The sequence below is a fragment of the Entelurus aequoreus genome, linkage group LG12, assembly GCF_033978785.1.
Source record: "Entelurus aequoreus isolate RoL-2023_Sb linkage group LG12, RoL_Eaeq_v1.1, whole genome shotgun sequence".
Classification (NCBI taxonomy): Eukaryota; Metazoa; Chordata; class Actinopteri; order Syngnathiformes; family Syngnathidae; genus Entelurus; species Entelurus aequoreus.
Window position 1 is genome coordinate 19,563,482 of NC_084742.1, and position 21,286 is coordinate 19,584,767.

The 21,286-nt window shown below is 38.6% G+C and overlaps 1 protein-coding gene across 4 annotated transcripts in view; it reads right to left on the minus strand.

The window, feature by feature from the left end:
* LOC133661676 (leucine-rich repeat and calponin homology domain-containing protein 4-like) overlaps window positions 1-21,286 on the minus strand; it is a 48,078-nt gene that overhangs the window by 16,446 nt on the left and 10,346 nt on the right. For 2 of the 4 annotated variants that reach the window (XM_062065067.1, XM_062065064.1), the window contains exons 2-12: window positions 15,923-16,067; window positions 13,107-13,236; window positions 12,906-13,011; window positions 12,570-12,816; window positions 12,397-12,493; window positions 12,051-12,165; window positions 11,870-11,976; window positions 11,740-11,792; window positions 7,077-7,235; window positions 6,751-6,819; window positions 4,468-4,522 (exon numbers count right to left, since the gene is read on the minus strand). In XM_062065067.1, the coding sequence (XP_061921051.1) occupies window positions 4,468-4,522; window positions 6,751-6,819; window positions 7,077-7,235; window positions 11,740-11,792; window positions 11,870-11,976; window positions 12,051-12,165; window positions 12,397-12,493; window positions 12,570-12,816; window positions 12,906-13,011; window positions 13,107-13,236; window positions 15,923-16,067 (1,283 nt within the window). The remainder of the gene's footprint in view (window positions 1-4,467; window positions 4,523-6,750; window positions 6,820-7,076; window positions 7,236-11,739; window positions 11,793-11,869; window positions 11,977-12,050; window positions 12,166-12,396; window positions 12,494-12,569; window positions 12,817-12,905; window positions 13,012-13,106; window positions 13,237-15,922; window positions 16,068-21,286) is intronic. The other 2 variants (XM_062065065.1, XM_062065066.1) reach the window with 2 other exon arrangements.

Below are 21,286 nucleotides of genomic sequence, written 5' to 3' on the forward strand. Positions count from 1 at the left end.
GGTGTTTTTATGGTGTGTTCAAGTACCCCTGAACAGAGTAGGACAGACAATACCCGCCAAAAGTGATACATAATTAGAATAGATTTTATTTGTTACGCATTTTTCATTTGAATAAATCTTCAAGTGCTACTGTACAAAAAAATATTTACAGTACAACAATAAAAGATTAGCTATTAAAACAGATAAAACATTTCAGTGAAACAAACACAAGAAATGCAAAATAGTGTTTTTCTAACAGTGTGCCTATTTATTTTAGTTATGTTTAAAAAGCTTTTTGAGCACATTCCACAATAATAATGATAACCATGACAATTAAGGTCATAATAACCAAAAAGCTTTTTGAGCACATTCCACAATAATAATGATAACCATGACAATTAAGGTCATAATAACCGTGATATGTAATTTTCATATTGTTACATCCCTATTCTGTATTGTTATACACATTTCAATATGTCTTCCACCCCTGGAAGATAGAAGACATATGGACACAGTTTACATTTGCATGGTAGACTTCATTTTCTCTGGTAAAAATACAACCAACTTGAAATGTCTTCAGCAGGCTAATCATCAGGACATCTACACAACAGTAAGTAGGCCTTAACTAATATTTCCCAATGACTCATGCTGCTGAATTACTGTTACTATTAAAGGGGAACTGCACTTTTTGGGGAATTTTGCCCATCGTTCACAATCATCATGAAAGACACAATGATGGATGGATTTTTTTTAAAATTCATTCCAAATATTAAATAAACAGGTAAAAGTCCGCTTACAGTGGAGCCAATAGTAGCTCCACTATTTCGCCCATAAAATCTGATAAATAACCATTGAAAAAGCGCCAACAATACTCCCTATACATTTCATGATTTGAATATTAACCAAATATTAATGATATTATAAGCGCTAACACAAACTGTTTATAGCGGTGACGTGATCACTTCCTGTGTGCCAATGTTTACATCATCGAGTGGTCTGCTGCTTCCACGCTTCCCTGCTCCCTGTAAGTTTATTGTTAATCATAAATCATGCCTCTCACCTGGACAGAAGGTGGTATAATTCGAAAAGTTGGGACACTTCGACCACCACTTAGGATCTGGAACTAGCGGGAACAACGCGAAAAGTGCTTGTTCCCCCCGCGACCCTACCTCGTTTCTTTGCGAGGATTGTGAGACATTTTTCATTTAAATGGTAATATATGAACATCCTAGCAGTCAGCATCTTAATGACAGCAGACATTGCACAGTTAGTGGTGTTTTATTATGTTTGCTGGCTCAAAGTCTGCAGTGAGCAGAAATCAGTGAAGAAAAAATGCAAACGTGGTGCGTTTTTTAAACTAACGCGCCGCGTATGCTTAAAATTATCAAAATATTTAAAATATTAAATGTTTATTATAAATGTGCTCAATATTACATTACATATATACCGTATTTTTCGGAGTATAATCCGCTCCGGAGTATAAATCGCACCGGCCGAAAATGCATAATAAAGAAGGAAAAAAACATATAAGTCGCACTGGAGTATAAGTCGCATTTTTTGGGGAAATGTATTTGATAAAACCCAACACCAAGAATAGACATTTGAAAGGCAATTTAAAATAAATAAAGAATAGTGAACAACAGGCTGAATAAGTGTACGTTATATGACGCACAAATAACCAACTGAGAACGTGCCTGGTATGTTAACGTAACATATTATGGTAAGAGTCATTCAAATAACTATAACATATAGAACATGGGTGTCAAACTCTGGCCCGCAGGCCAAATTTGGCCCTTGAGGTGATATCAAATTAACACTAGAGCTGGCCCGCTAATTATATTCAGCGGCGGTGCCGCGGTAACACCGCATTCACCACTAATTCTCATACTTGCCAACCCTCCCGGGAGACTCTCAAATTTCAGTGCCCCTCCCAAAAATCGTCACGTCCGCTTTTCACCCAGTCCAGCGAATGCTGGCCCAGTTACATAATATGTGCGACTTCAGCACGCACACACACGTGAATGCAACGCATACTTGGCCAACAGCGATACAGGTTACACTGATGGTGCCCGTATAAATAACTTTAACACTGTTAGAAATATGCGCCACACTGTGAATCCACACCAAACAAGAATGACAAACACATTTCGGGAGAACATCCACACCGTAACACAACATAAACACAACAAAACAAATACCCAGAATCCCATGCAGCCCTAACTCTTTCGGGCTGCAATATACACCCCCGCTACCACCAAATACCCCCCACCCCCCTCCGTGCGTCGGTTGAGGTGGGCGGGGTTGGGGGGGCGGCAGGGTTTGGTGATAGCGGGGGTGTATATTGCAGCCCAGAAGAGTTAGGGCTGCATGGGATTCTGGGTATTTGTTTTGTTGTGTTTATGTTGTGTTACTGTGCGGATGTTCTCCCAAAATGTGTTTGTCATTCTTGTTTGGTGTGGATTCACAGTGTGGCGCATATTTCTAACAGTGTTAAAGTTTTATATACGGGCACCGTCAGTGTAACCTGTATCGCTGTTGGCCAAGTATGCCTTGCATTTACGTGTGTGTGCGTGCTGAAGTCGCACATTTTTTGTGATCGGGCCGGCACGTCGTTGGAATGGATGAAAAGCAGACGTGACGACAGCTTGTGGAGGACGATAAACGCAGTGCCTTTAAACACGCCCCCAAGACTGTGGTCCGGGTGGACTATGAGGTATAATGACTAATGAACAACTGTGTTCGATAATGAAAGATGCCTCAGCTCAAAGCCTGAGCCCCGACATTAATGAAATAGCATCCAAGAAAAGATGCCAGGTATCTGGCTTGGGCACATCAGATTAGATCAGTGTGTTGCAAACTGAGCAGTTTAAAGTCCTGAATGGTTGGTTTATTGATTGTTATTTTATTTTCTAATTTATTAGTCTGTGGAAAAAGTTAATGTTGATATTTACCTCAGAAGGCTGCAAATAGAAAAGAGGCATTACATTTTTATTTAAATTGTATTTGATATGCCATTGATATTTTTTTAATTATTATTATTATTATTTGAAACTCGATTTTGCATGTCACTATAAAGTTATATAAGCCTTGCTTGTTCAATATTCAATGCAAAACTTGTTTGGGTCCCTATTAAAAGGTTAATTTGTTCAACCTTGGCCCGCGGCTTTGTTCAGTTTTAAATTTTGGCCCACTCTGTATTTGAGTTTGACACCCCTGATATAGAACATGCTATATGTTTACCAAAACAATCTGTCACTCCAAATAGTTAAATCCGATGGAATCTTATACGTCTAGTCTTTTACGTGAATGAGCTAAATAATATTATTTGATATTTTACGGTAATGTGTTAATAATTTCACACATAAGTCGCTCTTGAGTATAAGTCGCACCCCCGGCCAAACTTTGACAAAAACTGCGACTTATAGTCCGAAAAATACGGTACTTACATCATGTATATAAAACCTTAATGGAGGTTTTTGGGTGTTCCCAGAGGCTCCATTGACTTTTGATCAAATGTATTCAATATTTAAGAGTGCATTAAAAAAAATCCATCCGTCATGTCTTTCATAATGATTGTGAACAATAGGCAAAATTCCCCAAAAAGTGCAGTTCCCCTTTAAATACAGTAGAGGAGCAAGACTGCTTACTCTAGCACTACTTTTGTTGTACGCATAGGTGAGCTTGCCCGCCAATCTCGAATAAAGCTAGTTAGTTTCTTCATGTGACCATTTTAGTCATGTATTATTCAACATTTGAAAATAATTTAGTTTTTGAGATGCTCTGCGATAATAATTGTAATAATAATAATAAGTGCTTTCAAGACAACTTCAAAGATGCGTTGTCGGCTATACTTTAAATTTCAATCGACAATATTTACTGTAATTTTAGTCAACTAAAATGTTATCGACTAAAACTGGACTAAAACTAAATTAATTTATATGACTATAACCAAGACTACAACAAAAAATTTTGCAATTTCATATTCTTATAGCCAGACCTGTGTATTTATTTCCATCCCTGACGGTTTTGGCTACAACTGTGGCCTTTGTCAGAGGTTGTCACGTGATGTTGCTGTGACGGGTCTGGCCACCTCATAGGTTGGGACAATGCACGTGTTATCGGCACAGAGAGCAACAAATACCACCGTCGGATCAGAGAAGCCATCGAGATGCAGAAGCGCGCCGCCCAGACTGAACCGGGACGAGGGGCAGACAAACTTTACCACACCTTGGACACAGTCCTGAAGAGGTCGGACTGCAGATGGCACTGTCCGCCTGCTACTACAAGCAGGAAGACAGCGCCAAAAATGGTTTAAATCAGCTGACCAGACACGTCACAGCAACATTACACGACCACCTCTGAGGAAGGCCACAGTTGTAGCCGAAACGGTCAGGTACGGAATTAAACACACAGGTCTGGCTATAAGAACAACAAATTGCACAATTCTTTGATGACCTAATAAACAGCTGTCAAAATTAACAGACTTACTGCACATCTCAGTTGGGGTCCACGGTGGGGTGGGCTGCTATCTGGCGACAGACCACTAGAGGGAAACAAAGCACACATTACAACACTTGCTAAAGCCAGCATATTGATGACTTTCAATTAATATATGCTACCTCACGTAAGTGAGTACGCCCCATACATTTTAAAAAATATTTGATCATATATTTTAATTGGTCTTCTTGCAAATATTTGATGATTGACTGAAGAATTTACATGTTTGTACAATGTTTGTTAAGTACTCAGACTGTTGGCCACAAAAGCTAGTACACTTCTTCGGGAAAATGTCTTAAGTGTCATTATTTTGAGGAGCTACTAGTATTTTCCAGCACTGCTTTAACTTTCATATGCATTAAATTCACTAGACCATCGCAGGTTTCTTCTAAAATCATCTTCCATTGCTCCTTATGATGACATCACAGACTTGGTGGATGTTAAAGCCCTTGTGCCACCTGCCGTTTGAAGATGATGCTCAATGGGGTTTTGGTCTGGAAAAATGCCTTTTCAAGTTAGCTTTTGGTGGTGTTTTGGGGGTCCTTAAGTTTGAATACTGCCCTGTGGCCCAGTTTCAGTCAGTATGTCACAGTACACCTGGGCTGTCATGTTTCCTTCAATGAACTAACACCTCAGTGACGGAGCACTCTTGCAGCCCCAGATTGTGACACTCCTGACTGTAGGCAAGATACTCTTGACTTTGTACTCTTCACTTGGTTGCCGCCACACATACTTGGCACTATCAGAACCAAATAAGTGTATCTTGGTCTCATCAGACAAGAGCACGTGGATCCAGTAATCCATGTGCTGTGGTCTACTTGTCTTCAAAAACAGTTTTTTGCGCATCATCCTTAGAAGAGGCTTTGTTCTGGGACAACAGCCATGAAATGCAGACCAATTTGATGCCGTGTATGGCATATGGTCTGAACACTGATGGGCTGACTCCAGACCCCTATAACCTCTGCAATAATGCTGGCAGCATTCATACGTAGGGAGGGGTTCCCAAACTTGGTACCACAACGGCATGGGCTAGGACAGAGGGCAGTAACCAGAAAAGTAATAGATATCTGTGCCTCCTTTCGGTGCTAAATTAATAGTTATTAATGAAAAGAGGAAAAAATTAAATAGCAATTCGGCCAAGATAACTGTACAGACAAGTGTTCACATCAAAATATGCCGACTCACCCACCTGCTATAACAAGTGTTTGAAGATATAACATCATAATTGTTGTATACTGTCAAAACTGCTGTAATTGTAAATGTTGACTACGGAATTAGGCTGACGTATACAGCACTGTGGCCTCATTTAGGTACCACTCATGTAATAAAAATTAATACTAATAAGCACCAAAAAGAGACACCGATATTTACTTAGTTTTTCAGGCCTAGTTAATATTGTTTACTTCTACTAACTTGAGGTAATGGTACACATTCTGCCTTTCATGGCAAGTTCAATTCCAGCCAGAGTTGTGTCAGGTAGGGCACCCGACGTAAAAAATAAGACAAAATCATTCATGCGATTGACTCGCATTGGCAACCGCTGACTGTTAGAATAAGTCACTTTTGTCATCAGAAGTTTAGACACTTATGATAGTGTATAGTTATTTTGATGGGACACTACTTATTACTCTGTAAAGTAACAAGTAGGGTAATAAAAGTCTGTTGGCGATTGGGTGGGTTGTTGCTTAAATGGTTCTGACTTGCTAGAATTATAAGGGGGAGTAGTCAGCAAGAGAGAACTTGCTGACTACTTGTATAACGTTACACAGTTATACAAGCTGTAAACTGTGTTACTGTCATTTTTTCAGTGTTGTTCCATGAAAACATTATCAAATGTTTGCAGATATGTAACGTGTACTCACTTCCCAGATACTTCCTAGGTGCATCTCTTAATGAATTAAAACAAATTATTATGCAAAAGTTATTTGATTTAAGTAGTTTATTAAATTGAACTGTCAATTGTCAACACTAATCTTTCCGTTTACAGTGTGGGAGACTTGGTTGTTAATTTCCCTATAAATTAGTTTTATAGTTCCAATATACACTAAACCTCAACTTACACTGCTCTCGGAAGAAAATAACTTGTATGTAGACCCATGACCTCTTTTATAAGAGTTTCACTTTTTTAATTGAACTACTAAAACAAATGAGATGTTCAAATAATTGTAATTAATTGAGATGCACCTATAAATGTTCCATCCTAACAATGTAAATAATACTTTCAAATCAAATGGGAAGCACTCGCTGTCTTGAATCTGTTCACAAAAGTCTTACTCTGAGCCATTTCCTGTCAGAGGTGCAGAGGCCACAAGACTTCCTGTTTTGCTGAGTGACTTCAGTAAACTGCAAAAATAGAGCAGCATATAATTAGATGTGTTGGGAGGATTAGAGCGGTATCCATGGTCTACTTTATGACGATCTAGCACTATGTTATAGTCAAATATAAACTAACAAAGCCTCCGATAATTGCATTCGAATTTAGCTTCATCATGCAATGTGATATTACAATATGTTATACACTGTACACAAGGCTTTCTGGAAGAACCTTTGTTGTGCAATGAAACATGACTCCGCCATGACTCAAGTAAACTATGATTTACCTGGCCTTCTCCCCCTGCTGCTGCTGCTGTAGTCGCTCTCGCTCCTGCCAGATGAGCAGCGAACCCGGCTGGCGCCGTTCCTCCATGGTGGGGCTGGATGGGAACAGCGGTGATGGGGAGGCTGACGAGTGCGAGGCAACCTCTTTGTGCGAAGTGACTCTACATTAAAGAGAACAAAACTTGTTTTAGTTAAACTGTCTACCCTTTTGGATGAAGACAGTCACTGCAATCAGTGTAACGAGTATTAAAAAATACAGTTAATGGCGTGGTCTGTCATCAGCAGTGTTGGGACTAAAGCGTTACTTCGTAACGCCGTTAGTTTCGGCGGTAACCAGTAATCTAACGCGTTATTTTTTATATTCAGTAACTCAGTTGTCGTTACTACATGATGCGTTACTGTATTATTTTACGTTATTTTTTATGTAGTATAGGTAGAAACAGAAGATCTGAGTGGGTTTTATTGGAGCGCTGCAGTGTCGTCCTTCTGAATCTCTTGTGTCACAAGCCGGAGGCGTGTGTCTGGGTGTGGGTGTGGGGAGGGGAGGGAAAGGAGGTGGGGAGAATGGTTGTCCCGGGGAGAGGCACTGAAATTCGGGAGGGTTGGCAAGTATGAGATATTCTCACTTCTTTTCTTTTGTCGAGCACAAAGAAAAGAACATTTTAGTTAACTGTAAGTTGTGTCTTGGATCAAAGATCCCGTCTACTGCCCAAAACAACAATTCAAATCTGCCTGGTTAGGCTTTGTGTATGTCACGTGTGCCTTCCTTAGGTGAAGCCAGGTTTACAGCTATGTTGTTATTATGCTATTTGTTACTTATGTATGTTATGGTGCAGCTATTTAAAATAGTTTTGTCAATTTGTTCTGGCCTGAAATAAATTGGCCCTTTGAAACATATCTTTGTCTTTGTGTGTTGTATGTAGACCACATTGCTTAGCAGAGTTCAGTGATGCAAATGCATGTCAAGTTGATCAACACATTGTATTATTCTCCAGTGCAATAACAGTACTGAAATGAAGGCTAAAAGGGCATTAATGGGAGCTTTTAAAAAAAAAAGAAGGGGAAAAAAAGTAACTAAATAGTTACTTTTCACAGTAACGCATTACTTTTTGGTGTAAGTAACTGAGTTACTTTTGAAATATAGTAACTGTAAATAGTTACTGGTTTTCAGTAACTAACCTAACACTGGTCAACAGTGATTAATATCACATTCGCCAACAATATGCAGCTGTTAAATTAATGTATATTTGTTTTATATTTGTGGGTCAAATGCTGAGGACACCTTTCACCACACCTAGTGTGTGTGTGACAATCATTGGTACTTTAACTGTTCATGTAGGCAGTGGAAAATCCTTTTTTCAGTGAAGTATCCACTGTGGATTATATATTTCAGCCAAGAATACTATAAGATATTAATTTAATTTCTACAAAAACTGATAAAACACAGTACTGCAGCATCAATCACTCTAGTTTATAACTGTCCAAAAACAGTGCTCATAAACAATGATCTTTTTTTTAAACATTTAGAATAAAAAATTTCATATAAAATAATTTCACGTTAATTACCAATAAACCATTAATTTTCAACTTTGTAAAAAAGAAGGCTAAAGCACAATATCATATAGGCTAACAAGTTATATATATTTAAAGAAAAAAATGCAAATTAACTTTGTCTTTTCCAATTTGCATTAGACCTTTTCACTCGTTTCCCTTTATTAATTATGTTTTTTGTATGTTATTCATTTTGCAATATGCTACAGGCCACAAATAGCCCCAAAGTCGCATTTTGGACCCTCGCCCCTTGAGAAAAACTTTGTACAATATCAATTCAAAAAGCCCTCAGGGTTTCTCCAACATGTAATTTATCGAGGCGACCCGCCACGGCAAAATAAAAGCTGCCACACCTATTTATATATCCATTCATGCATGGATATATAAATAGCCTATTATTTGCGCACTATTGACAAGTGATGTACCGAAATTTCAGAAACAGCGCTGCCCAAATAAGATATTGTGATGCAAGTAATATGTACGGATATATCTGGAGCAGAGGCAACATATCTGAGGTATGGACATGATTTAATATATCCGAGATACACCCATGGACAGCTATCTACAAAATGTGCAGTGTGCAAATAAGAGGACAGTGGCAGCTTTTAAGGGAAAAAGAAGGCTGGAGAAGCAGCGCAAAGCAAGCGTGACGTGAATAAGGCTCGCTGCAACGCTCGCTGTTAGTTGTGGACATCGAGCAATAACACGAGTAGTCTCCAATAACACCAGAGAAAGATGCTAGATTGGTTGATAGTTTTTGATAAAGAAAAAGTCACTGAAAGGGTTGGAGAAGTCTTTAGAAACTTGAAAAATTCTCAAAACAGTACATTGTACAATAAGCAGCAACAATTGAAAATGGAGCAAGAACAATGTAAGAAAAATACATGTTCATACGAATTAATAAATGTTTTTAAATGTAAGTATAACTTATTTTCACCCTTTTTAAAGAAAATATATGGATCGCAGATTATGCAAATTATATGATGGCGTCATATTGACCACACCCACCGTTTAATTTTCCTATAAATTAGGTTTATAGTTCCAGTATCCACTAAACCTGAAACAAGATGCACCTGATCTCACTTTTGAGCTTCATGGCAAAGGCTGTGAATACTTGCGTACATGATTTTTATTTGTTTATTCTAAAAACATTTGCAAAAATCTCTAAAAAAAAATTCCACATTGTCATTGTGGGGTATTGTGTGTAGAGGACAAAAATTAATTTATTCCATTTCGGAATAAGGCTGTAACATTACAAAACATGGAAAAAGTGAAGCCCTGTACAATTCAGACTTTCAACATGCATATAAAACTGGCCATTCAACATGCACAGCTCTCACACAATTAACAGATGACTGGCTAAAACAAATTGACAGTAAATTATTAGTTGGCACAGTGCTATTAGATTTTAGTGCTGCTTTTGATATTATTGACCACAAACTACTACTTATAAAACTGTCTGCTTATGGTTTTAAACTCTCAGCGATTAACTGGATGAAAAGCTACCTAGTCAACAGACAGCAATGTGTCATGTTCAATGGAACCCTTTCAAATATTAAAACATTATATTGTGGTATTCCCCAGGGAAGTTGCCTGGGACCTTTATTATACTCAATATTTGTAAATGATATGTCATGTATTTTAAAGAATGGTTGCTGTGCAATTTACGCAGATGACACAACAATATATGCTTATGCTGATAATTGCACAGACCTGAGCAGTATACTACAAGACAAGGTTATGCAGATTTCTAAATGGGTTACAGAAAATAAGATGAAACTTAATATTTCCAAAACAAAATGGCTTGTTATTTGCTCAAAACATGCTCATAGAAAAGAACGCATATTGAATGTTTCTTTGAACGGAGTTCATATTGAACAAGTTAAAGAAGCCAGGTTGCTGGGAGTTACAATAGATGAAAGACTATCTTGGGCCACTCACATTAATAACATAGTAACAAAAATGAGCAGAAGCATCTCAATCATAAGAAGAAGTGCCTATTTTTTAACTAACACAACTACGAAACAAGTTATACAATCCCTTGTATTGTCACATATTGACTACTGCCCAGCAATCTGGTCTAATGCATCTAACCCTTGAGATCATGCATAATGAATTGTCATGGATGAGAGTTGGTGAAAGAGTAGCGTGTAGTTTGATTCTATTTTTAAAAACAATCTATACATACCATAAACCTTCATATCTGTATTCTCAGCTGTTGCTTGCTAGTGAAAGTCACAACTATGGTACCAGGTTAGCCCTAAGAGGTGCTTTCACCCGTCTTAAACCCAAAAGTGATGTTTTGAAAAAGACTGTAATGTATAGGGCAATCACTTACTGGAATCGACTTCCACAATATCTGGTATCAATCACCAGCAGAGTGGGTTTTAAGAATAGACTAAGAGGAGAAGTATTGCGGAAAGAGATTATTCTAGATTGTACCTAATGTCATGACTGTTTTTATTGACTATTTTATTGATTATGGGACAAGCAGTAGAAAATGGTGGATGGAACTTTTTTCGTCACTTACTGTTTGTCTTTGGTACACTAATGTATATATTTTAGGCCATTGGTTCTTTGTTTTATTTTTTTTTGCAAAAATATATATATATATTTTTTTATATTGCTCTTTTTATCTTTGGTATGAACAATATTATGTAAACTCGAAGTTATTATTATTTTTTTGGTTCTTTGTTGTTGCTATTTTTGTAATACAACATTTTATTATTTGATCATGTTGTACTGCATTTTAATCTTTTGTTTTGTGATTGTGTGATGTTTTTTGCCTGGACCCCAGGAAGAATAGTCTCCACTGCGGTGTAGACTAATGGGGATCCTTAATAAACTAAACTACTTTACGGATGTACTGTATTTATGTCAAGTATTCCCGGGGGTACAAGTACCGCCATTTAAGAAACCCTGAATTAGTGATTGTTGTCAGGTGTCCACATGGTGATGAATGTAAAAGGTATTTTTCAAAGTACACAGTATAGGGGCCGGTGGCTGATTAAGTAAAGAATGTTCTGTTGACTTTCCCCAGCTCTGCAAATATTGTGTCACGTGACCTTGGAACACAAGCATGAAACTGTGGGAAAGTGATAAAAAGTTACACACCGGCATACTGTGGAGTCGTTATTGTGGGACGGCGACGTTCTCTCCTTCAGCTGCTGGAAATAAGTGACACAATCAAAAGAGGAAGTTGTGCAAGGAAGGAGCATCACGTCGGGCATAGCGACACACATACAAGTGGGCGTGTCGCAAGAGAAGGCGTTGGTAGGTCTGTCTTCATCTCGTCGTCCTCTTTCTCTGTCATGGTGCTGTTGAAGTCCATCTGCTCAGGTTGGCCATTGACTGCAGATAGAGCACAATGGACTTTTTATTCTATTCTGCTGTTTGACAGGATGTCTTCTACTGGCTGTGCTCACCATTGCTAGCGTCTAAAGGAGAGACTTCCTCCTCCTCCTCCTCCTCCTCCAGGTTTCTCTGGTCTCTGCTGACTTCAGACATGCGGAGGGAACGCTCTGAGAAATCATCTGCTGACTGGACGTATACACACATACATATTACTGGACATCGGAGCTTAATCCAGGCTTTAGGGACTAAACTTGGACTAAACTGACAAAATGCAATATAATGCATACCTGGAGAACAGCAAAGCATACAAGCATACATTCATGGGTCAAAATATGTGCAGAGTATGTAAAATGCATACAGTATGTGTTGGCAGGTCTGCACTAGCATGTTTAACACGTATTTGTCGTGTGGACTTACTTCATTTCCAGACCATCTTTTGCTGCCGCTATCAACGCTATTAAAACCAGAGTCCAAGCCTCCAAACTGACTTGTGAACAGCTCCTGGTCTGACAAACTGCAATATGCACATCACTCATTGGGTCAATGAGGTTAGTGATCATGTGGCTGTGCTGAGCAAAAAAATCACTGACCAGCTGTTGAAGCCTGTGGGCCTCAAGTGTCTCGCCAGCTCTTCCTGACTCCTCTTGCAGGCCTCCATGTTGAGATACTTAAAGATGTGGTACTTGCCCTTGGAGCAGGTTTGCGCCGGGGGCATCTGCAGCGGGTTGTTGTCCAGCAAGATGCTTTGAAGGTGCCGCAGGTGGCGGTAGCACAAGGGCACCCGGGTGATGCGATTGCAGGACACATCAAGGCGGACAAGCGGTAGTTCTGAGATTTCTAGACATGGGTGAAAAAATGTGCCTCTGTTGACTACGTGGTCTAATGATTGTATGTCAAGGAAATTATTCAGTCGCATGTGTGTGTACCCTCAGGTAAAGCAGTGAGCTGGTTTCTCCTCAGGTTTAAGTCCCGGAGACACTCTAGCTGGCCCAGCTCAGCGGGTAAACACTGCAGCTCATTGCAGCTCACGTCCTGACAAAGACAAAACGCAAACAGTGACATGAAAAAACACAATAGAATGATACTGGAACACGTGCATGTGTGTGGCGTGTGTATGTGGTACCTACCAGCTGTCGGAGATGTGTGAGGGAGAATATGGAGGCGGGCAATGAAGACAGCTTGTTGTTGCTGATGATGAGCACCCGCAGAAGAGGAAGCTCAAACACTGACGGAGACAAACTGGACAGAAGATTTCGGCTGGGGACGCAAAGACACGTTTCATACTAATTATGAATGTACTGATCACAGTAAACAGTTAATATGCTTATGATTGCTGCGAGCTGTAAAATACTTTGAGGCTACAAAGCTGTGTCTCAAATATACATTAATTTCTCTGTGGCTGCCTAGGGCTGGGTCTTTGCAAGAACTTCAACAAATCACGATACGATACAATATTGCGACATTGTGGTATAGTGATATATTGAGATATTCTACAAAGTTCACTGATACATTTTTAAAAAAGCATCTCAAAATACAAGTTGTATAATATGTACACTAAATGACTTTGGACGAACGGAGTCAAAAACCAATTAAAATGATAAATTTCAATTTATTGCAATTGTACATGAAGTGGATCAAGTTTCTTGCAATGTAAATGTTAGAAAAATGCCCTCTACTTCTTGCCTGTCAACTTCTTGTATTGCCTTGCTCACCACTAACCCCGCACAGCGTGATAGCAGTACAGCGACACTTTGCATAGCGGAGGTGCCATGTCCTTGAAGTAGAATCGGCCCAAAATATGGCTTTTAAATAAATAAATATACATATATATTTTTAATTACGACATTATCAATTTTATAACACAATATAATACCATGTTGAATTTTGCCCGCCATAAATACATTGTGTTAAGAATTCTTAATGTTTATGCACATATATGTAAAGACTCTTATTTTGAAACCTTTTACATGGTTGAAACTTTTTTTTTTTTGGTTATGATCAGTAGCTTTCTGTCAGTGCATTAGTCAATCCAATTAGAGCTTAATGCTCAAGTAGATCAACTCTATAAACGTAGAAACTAAAAAAAAACCTTTGAATAGAAAAATCTTTCTTTTTCAAGCACAGTCTTGTGTGTGAGCTCAGAATGAGTTTAGGTGGCTGGCTGTGGATGGTTGTTGTGCCTGCTGTATTTGGCATTTTTGTGAGACATTTTTTACAAGCCCATATCTTACTTGACAGATGCACATATTTGATTTCAACGATGCTGGTGCATCTTTAAGTTTAACTTCCCTGCTCGAGTCCACCATATTAGCGCCTAGTTAGTTTTTTTCTTCTGTGAATTCGGCTTGGCCAAATTTTCAGCCACTCATGTCCCGTCCTACTGTAGATGATATGTAAGGAGCGATGAAAGGAAATACCTGTGATAAAAGATTACTGCAAAAAAAGCGATACTCTGCGAGAGATAATCGTATTATACGGTATTATACGGTAATATACCGGGGATTAATAAAGTATTTCTGATTTCTGATTAATATCACAATCCATTTCATTTCACATTTCAATAAAAAAGTGCCTAAAAACACAACAAATCTGATTTTAAATTGACACAAATCAGATATTTTTTGCCAGTCTAAACGCTCCAAAGTGTTTTAAATCTGATCTTATATCGTCACATTCAGGCCACATCAGGAAGTAGTCTGAATTCGATTGGAATCTGAGATTTTAAAATGTGACTTTAGTACAACCGGAAATGTGTCCTGAATGCATCCTATATGTGACTTTTGTGTAATTTTTGGGTGAGCTTGCCAGTGGAAGTGGATACATCATCACAACATCCGGTTTCGGTGAACAAAGTATTTTTTTGGCGGCCGGATTTTCGGTTCATCGCTGGTCAATAGTGCGCAAATATCTAGCTATATGTAATGTATGAAGATACGTATATATTATATACTTTGATTCTGAACAAAGGACCAGAATTGACGTGTACTCTGTGGCATATTTGCTTACATGTTACCTACATTGCGGAAGTTGTTTACATTTGGGAGTTCAAAAATAATCACACTGATGTCTGTGACGCCTCTACTTAACAGCTATAAAAAGATTAGAACCCTCCAAAATATATTACACTGTAAATATTCATTCACACATATTACCTACATTTATTTTCACGTAAAAGAAGTTTGGTGACTTTTATTTTATTTTGTTCATTTACGGAATCTGGTCAACTGCTTTTGTTTTCACTATCGAACTGCGCATGCAAGTGACATTGAGGCCACATTGTGCGCGTTTATACTGGAGTCTAAAAAATATCACATTTTCTTGCAGTGTTAACAGTCAGCTGGAAAAAATCAGATTTCAAAAACTTTGGCCTGCAGTGTAAAAGTAGTCTGAGACACAGGTCAGTAAGCAGTTAGTTTGATTTACTGACTTTAGCAATAACATAGGTAGCAATTAGGGATGTACCGTAACATCATGGTTATTGTAACCAAAATTATCACAGTTATCATTATCACGGTATTGTTGGATGTGCTCCAAAGTACTTTTCAAGCACACCTTTTGAATGTTTATATAGGTTTATCTTCTTCCATTGTGATTTGTACAGGTTAGTGTTTTTTAATGCTAAAGGTAAAATTAGGGTCACACATCCAGTTTATGGGACATCAGGCAGGTTTACGCAGGTGTAGACACCTCTGTGTCATACGTGTATGTCTCTTGTATTCATGTTAGCATTTAAGCAAGCTGGCGATTAGCTTGCTAGCATGCTTCTCCAGTAAGTAAATGAGCAGTATCACTAGTGAGTTTATCGAAGTGCGGTTGTTAATTAAAGTTTTACCATAACTTTAATTTAAAAATGGTACTACTAAATGTAGGGAGTTTTACCGCTGTTTATCATTATATTGTTTATAATTAAATTCCCAGTAGCAACAAAGAGCATCTTTCTCACCTGAGATTGAGGTAGGTAAGGGCCTGGAGGTTGCCCAGGCAGGAGGACAGTGAACGCATACCATTGTGGTAGAGAGTCAGCGTTTCTAAAGAAATGAACTGACCGAGCTCCTCTGGAAGCTCACACAGACGATTCTTGGACAGATCTGGAAAAAATACCACACATTGAACATTTTTACAGGTTTGCTTAAAAATCCTCTTTCCACACTTTAACTGCTCACCATATGCTCTCACCTGGAGAAACACTGGTAATAAGTGCAGCAAGCAAGCAGAAAACACTCACTAGACTAGATGTCTGCTGCAAAAAGCACCATTAGCACTGAGCTTCTACTGACTCGAACGTCAGTCAATGGCAGACAGGCCGATGGCTGTTTATTGATTTGTTTTTGTAAGTTCCACAGCAGCAGGAAGTTATTTTAACAAAGCTCTTGTTGGAATGGAATGGCACAACGTAAGACATGAAAATATGATCTCGAAAGACTAATAAAGCAATGAAATAAACGTTTGTATTTGCACCATTTCTTGTGGATTAAATCAACACTGCAGCCTGGCATGTATTTTGTTTCATGTAATACAGGGACAGTGGATGGATGGCTGGAGTACAGTGGCAGTGTATCCTGATCTCTCCCAATCTTCAGTGTCCCATAGCTGCAGGGGCGCACCGTTAACAAAAGGTGGGGGTGGAAATGGTGTCTACGTGGGGGATGGAGAGGCCTTCTGGTCTCAGTTGCCATTGTTACAAGAGACAACCAAATATGTGGCAGCCCCCGTTTTTACAAGAAGGTGAATGAACAGTAAACCTAAAGTAAACCCACTGCAGAAAAACTGTGATCATGTAACACATTGTCAACATTTTTTATAAACCTGTCTTAGCTCGACATATACATGATGGGTGTATGATGAGATGGGTGATATGGCCTAAAATCTATATTGGGATACATATTGCAGCCTCATTCGATAACAAAATATATCACAATACATTATTTGGCATGTAAATGATAATAGAACCATTTCAAAACAGGTTCCAAAGGCTGATAAAAATGGTTAAAACGTTTTAAAATGCTGATACTGACTGATACTTAAAATTTTAAAGATCGTTGAATGATTACAGTTTTGATCACTATTATAATCAGACAAGAACACAGGACTTATTACTTGAGTTGAAAAACAATAACAAAACACGCTTTTGTGATAATACTTCTTTTTTTTCTAATCACTACAGTATTAATATACTGATACTATGAATGGTATTGTTACTGTCAATATTTGTATCGACCCTCTCACCCCTGTTTAATTCAAGAGCTCCAGTTTAGGTCGGGGAAATAATCGATTTTTAGATTAATCGCAATTCGGACATGGACAATTATAAAATCTATTATTCAATGTCAATAATCAATATATTTATTGTAAATAAAGAAATGCAGACAGTTCTAAAATTTTGTAGACTGCACCGAGAGATCAGACAAGCTTCTTTATTGTAGGGCTCAGATGTTCCAGGTTTGTGCACATTTCCATTATTTAATAAATGTGGGAATTTAACTGTTTCTTTTTACAAATGCACTGTTTTTTAAAGTTGCATGTGACAAACGCTTATTTAGTGAAATACCGGTATGTCGGCAGTTATTCTCTTTTAGGCATCTTCCCAAACATCCTTATAGCACTGACAACAAAGACTATAAGGGTCATGTAAGAAGCATGTGGACTGGCATTAGCCTTCCGTGATTCAGCATGACAGCAGCAGACTGACAAATTGCTGACATCGTCATGGTGCTGACAGATACAAGCTTGAAACATACTGACCTCTTTACGCACCGTTACACAGTGATACTATTGGATACTGTACTATGTATCATTCATAATACACCACCAGGTCCCTTCACACATTGACATGAACAATCGCCGTCCATCTGCCTAGAGTACTAAAAGTACTTTCTCAGTCTTTGTTGGCCCTGCGTTTCCTTTGATTTCTATGTGGGTCACTGGTCAAGGGATAAAAATGCTGTGCAGGGCTGCATAAAGTAGGACAACATTCCTTACCGAGCACTATGATGCAAAGTCCAATACAAGAGGACAGCTCTACTCAGACTACATTAAAGTAGTTTGCAATTACAGCTAGTTGTTCCTGATGTTATAAGATTAAATAATGTGCCTATGTTGGCAACACGAAAATAAACCTAAGATAGCAACACACCTTTTCCAATTTTTTCTTGAAAAACTTTATACTGGTGTACATCCAGTTCATGTATTTTCCACTGTTTACCAGAGCCAGAGTGTAATAGATCCAGTATGCACTACTCACACTCGCAGACGGCTAATACACAACACTTGCTATGAAATCACTTCTTGGGGTGCGGCCAAAGGTGAATCACAAACATTTCATCGCACTAAAGGAATATATGAGTCACATCATACAATTGAAAAGAAACAAAGCTCTCAGTATCTCTTAATTGCGTTAGGTTGCAGGGCTATTCAGTTGTTTTTTTTAAAGGAGGCCCTTGACGAATGATGAAAACAGGTTTCTGGAAACTCACAAGCAAGTATTTTGAAACCACAAACAAGCTTTACTTCGACGGTTTCACAATTGTGGGTCGTATCAAATGTTTTTACACTGTTCTGCTAGCAAGTAAGGCATCAAGTAGCACAAGGAGGTACCAATCATCTTCACTTGAGCAGTCATTCGAGATGGAAACGTCTCAGGGAAACTACAGAGAAGCCGCATGTCTGTAATAAGCACCTCGAGCTGAGCGACATGCATTCAACACAGAGAAAGAGTGCTAAAATTAAAGGGAAGCATTTGAGAGTAGAAGAGTAAAATGAATACGCCAAAGACCCTTCTTACAACAGATGATGGTGTGTGTTATGTCCTTGGCAGAGAAATCTCTTCTGACTTGGCCTTCTCTCCTCCTACACTCTTGCCTCTCTCTGTGAATCTTCACCTCCTCCTGCTCCTCGCTCATCTTTCCCTCCCACTGACGTGCCGTTTGCATGCAAAGCTCAGTTTATGAACGCATCAACAGCAGAAAAGAAATGTATCTCAGCGATAATGTCTGTACAAATGTGATTGCAAGTTGCAACTCAATAGTGCAGCACAGTGAAAAGTGAGATACAGAGCAGATGGTAAAACCAGCAAAAATAACAAATTGCCATGGCAACCGCATGCACACGTCCAGGCTCTGAAAACACGGCTACACAACGAAAGAAGAATGCGGTGAAGTAATTGTAGCAGGCATTAGATAGGAAGTACTGTAGTAAAATAGTCAGGTTACATTATGCACAGAGGGCTATTCCGAGAACACTGTAGATAAAGAGTGCACACACACAAAACAAAATAAAATTTAACAAAATCTCAATTCACAATTTCACATACATTCTAATTCTAAATAGTCAAATTCAAACTTCAATCAATCAATCAATCAATGTTTATTTATATAGCCCTAAATCAAAAGTGTCTCAAAGGGCTGTACAAGCCACAACTTCTAATTTAACAAAATATACTTAACAAATGCTGCCATTTTACTCGAGGACTCAGCATGACAGCCGGCACTGCTTTCTCACTTTCCATGACTCATCATTTTGGAGTTTTAAATTATTTTTCATTTGACTTGCCTTTATTGCATGCATGATTGTATCGTGGAGTTGCATTAGCCCAACATTTTGTCTGACTTGATGGATTGTTTTGTCTTTTTATTCATTTCTATTAAACTGTCCTTCCGAGACCTTCCATGAAGAATGTCAGAAAGACCATTAGAAGTTTCTTTATAGCAGAATAAGACAATGAAAAGTCAAATAATGATATTAAAAATATTTACAATAATATAGTAGAAAATAGTGTGACTTCTTTCAAATGAAAGCGTGTGGCTCTGTGTATGTAAGACAAATTAATAATCAACAAGTGAGAAAATTGGAATTCACATATTTTGCAAAATGGTGCATTCCCACTGTAGATCAGGTCAGTTTCAAAAAGTGGGATAGTCTTTTAGTATATCCTACTGTTAAAGCTCAAAAGGTGTCCCACAGCGAGTGTGCACGTTGTAGGCTTTTCAAAAAAAGTCTAAGCAGCTTTAAGCAATTACGGTCTTCTGCACAATAACCTCATGTCAACCATACATCACTGAAGGCTACATTGAAGACTGTTGATGATCCATTGCAGGGCTTAACTGCCTGCACTCATGGACATCCTTGCCAATTTGGTACGCTTTTCATATTTCTTGTGACCCAATTACACGGGACCACAATCACAGGTTAATCTCAAGTTATAGTTTTTCACAAAATGAACGCTTCGGACATATATATCCTTTTTTAAAGAACCTTCTCACTGCAACAAAAAAAGCTACAGTAATGATTTCAAAGTGATGCTGAAAACAACACTGTGTTAGATGTAGGCGTGGAAATAGTCTCACGATTCGATTACGATTCAGGGGCTACGATTCAATTATACATGTATTATTTTTTAGGAGTGTAATGATTTGTTTTAACAACGATTCAATTTAAATCAGCATATAGTTGCCGATACGATTCAGGAACGGCGTTATTTTTTTAGAACTATACGATCCGAAACAATTCAAAAATTCAACAAGTGTGACTGAAATAAATACTGGACACTGAAGGTGAAGTTTCCTAAATTCCTGTTATTTCTTGCAAAAGTATTACCATAGTTTACAGTGGTTAAAATCACCAAAAATCAGCAGAGTGCAGGTACGTATTGTCATGCCCATTGATCCTCTTGTGTATTTTCCTTAAGGGCAGGCTCCTCCTTAGAGGGTGGGTGGGTGTACACGACACTTACGATAATACATTTCAGTTCTCTGGGCAAATAAAATGGCCTTAACATCAAAGTCAGATATTCCACATTCAGAGCAGGAGTTTGAAATCATATTACTGTCTGTGTACCATGCCTGTTTATTCCTCCTACCCGAGTCTTGCCGCTGAAGTTGAAGTCCGTCCATCATATTTTCCAAATATTAAACATTTGCCAGTACTATAACTTGTCCAGGGTGTACCCCGCCTTCCGCCCGATTGCAGCTGAGATAGGCTCCAGCACCCCCCGCGACCCAAAAAAGGGACAAGCGGTAGAAAATGGATGGATAACTGGAAGAGTTAGCCTTCTTTCGCTAACCATGCTCCAGAGTCTATGGTCATCTCCTCACTGTCTGCCGCACTTTCCTTTCGACTTGTTGTCTGGTGACCCCGTCTGCAGCGGTCTGTCGGTTTGGCATAGCATGCCAGCTCAGAGAAGGACTTGAGCGTAGCTGGGTCCAAAAGTTAGACATTTATGCGCTCTTTCGGCTTTATTAAGGTCGCCTGATCATAAAAAACTTTTTCCAGAGTATGTCCTTCAAGCTCTGGACAAGAAGCTGAGGAAAAG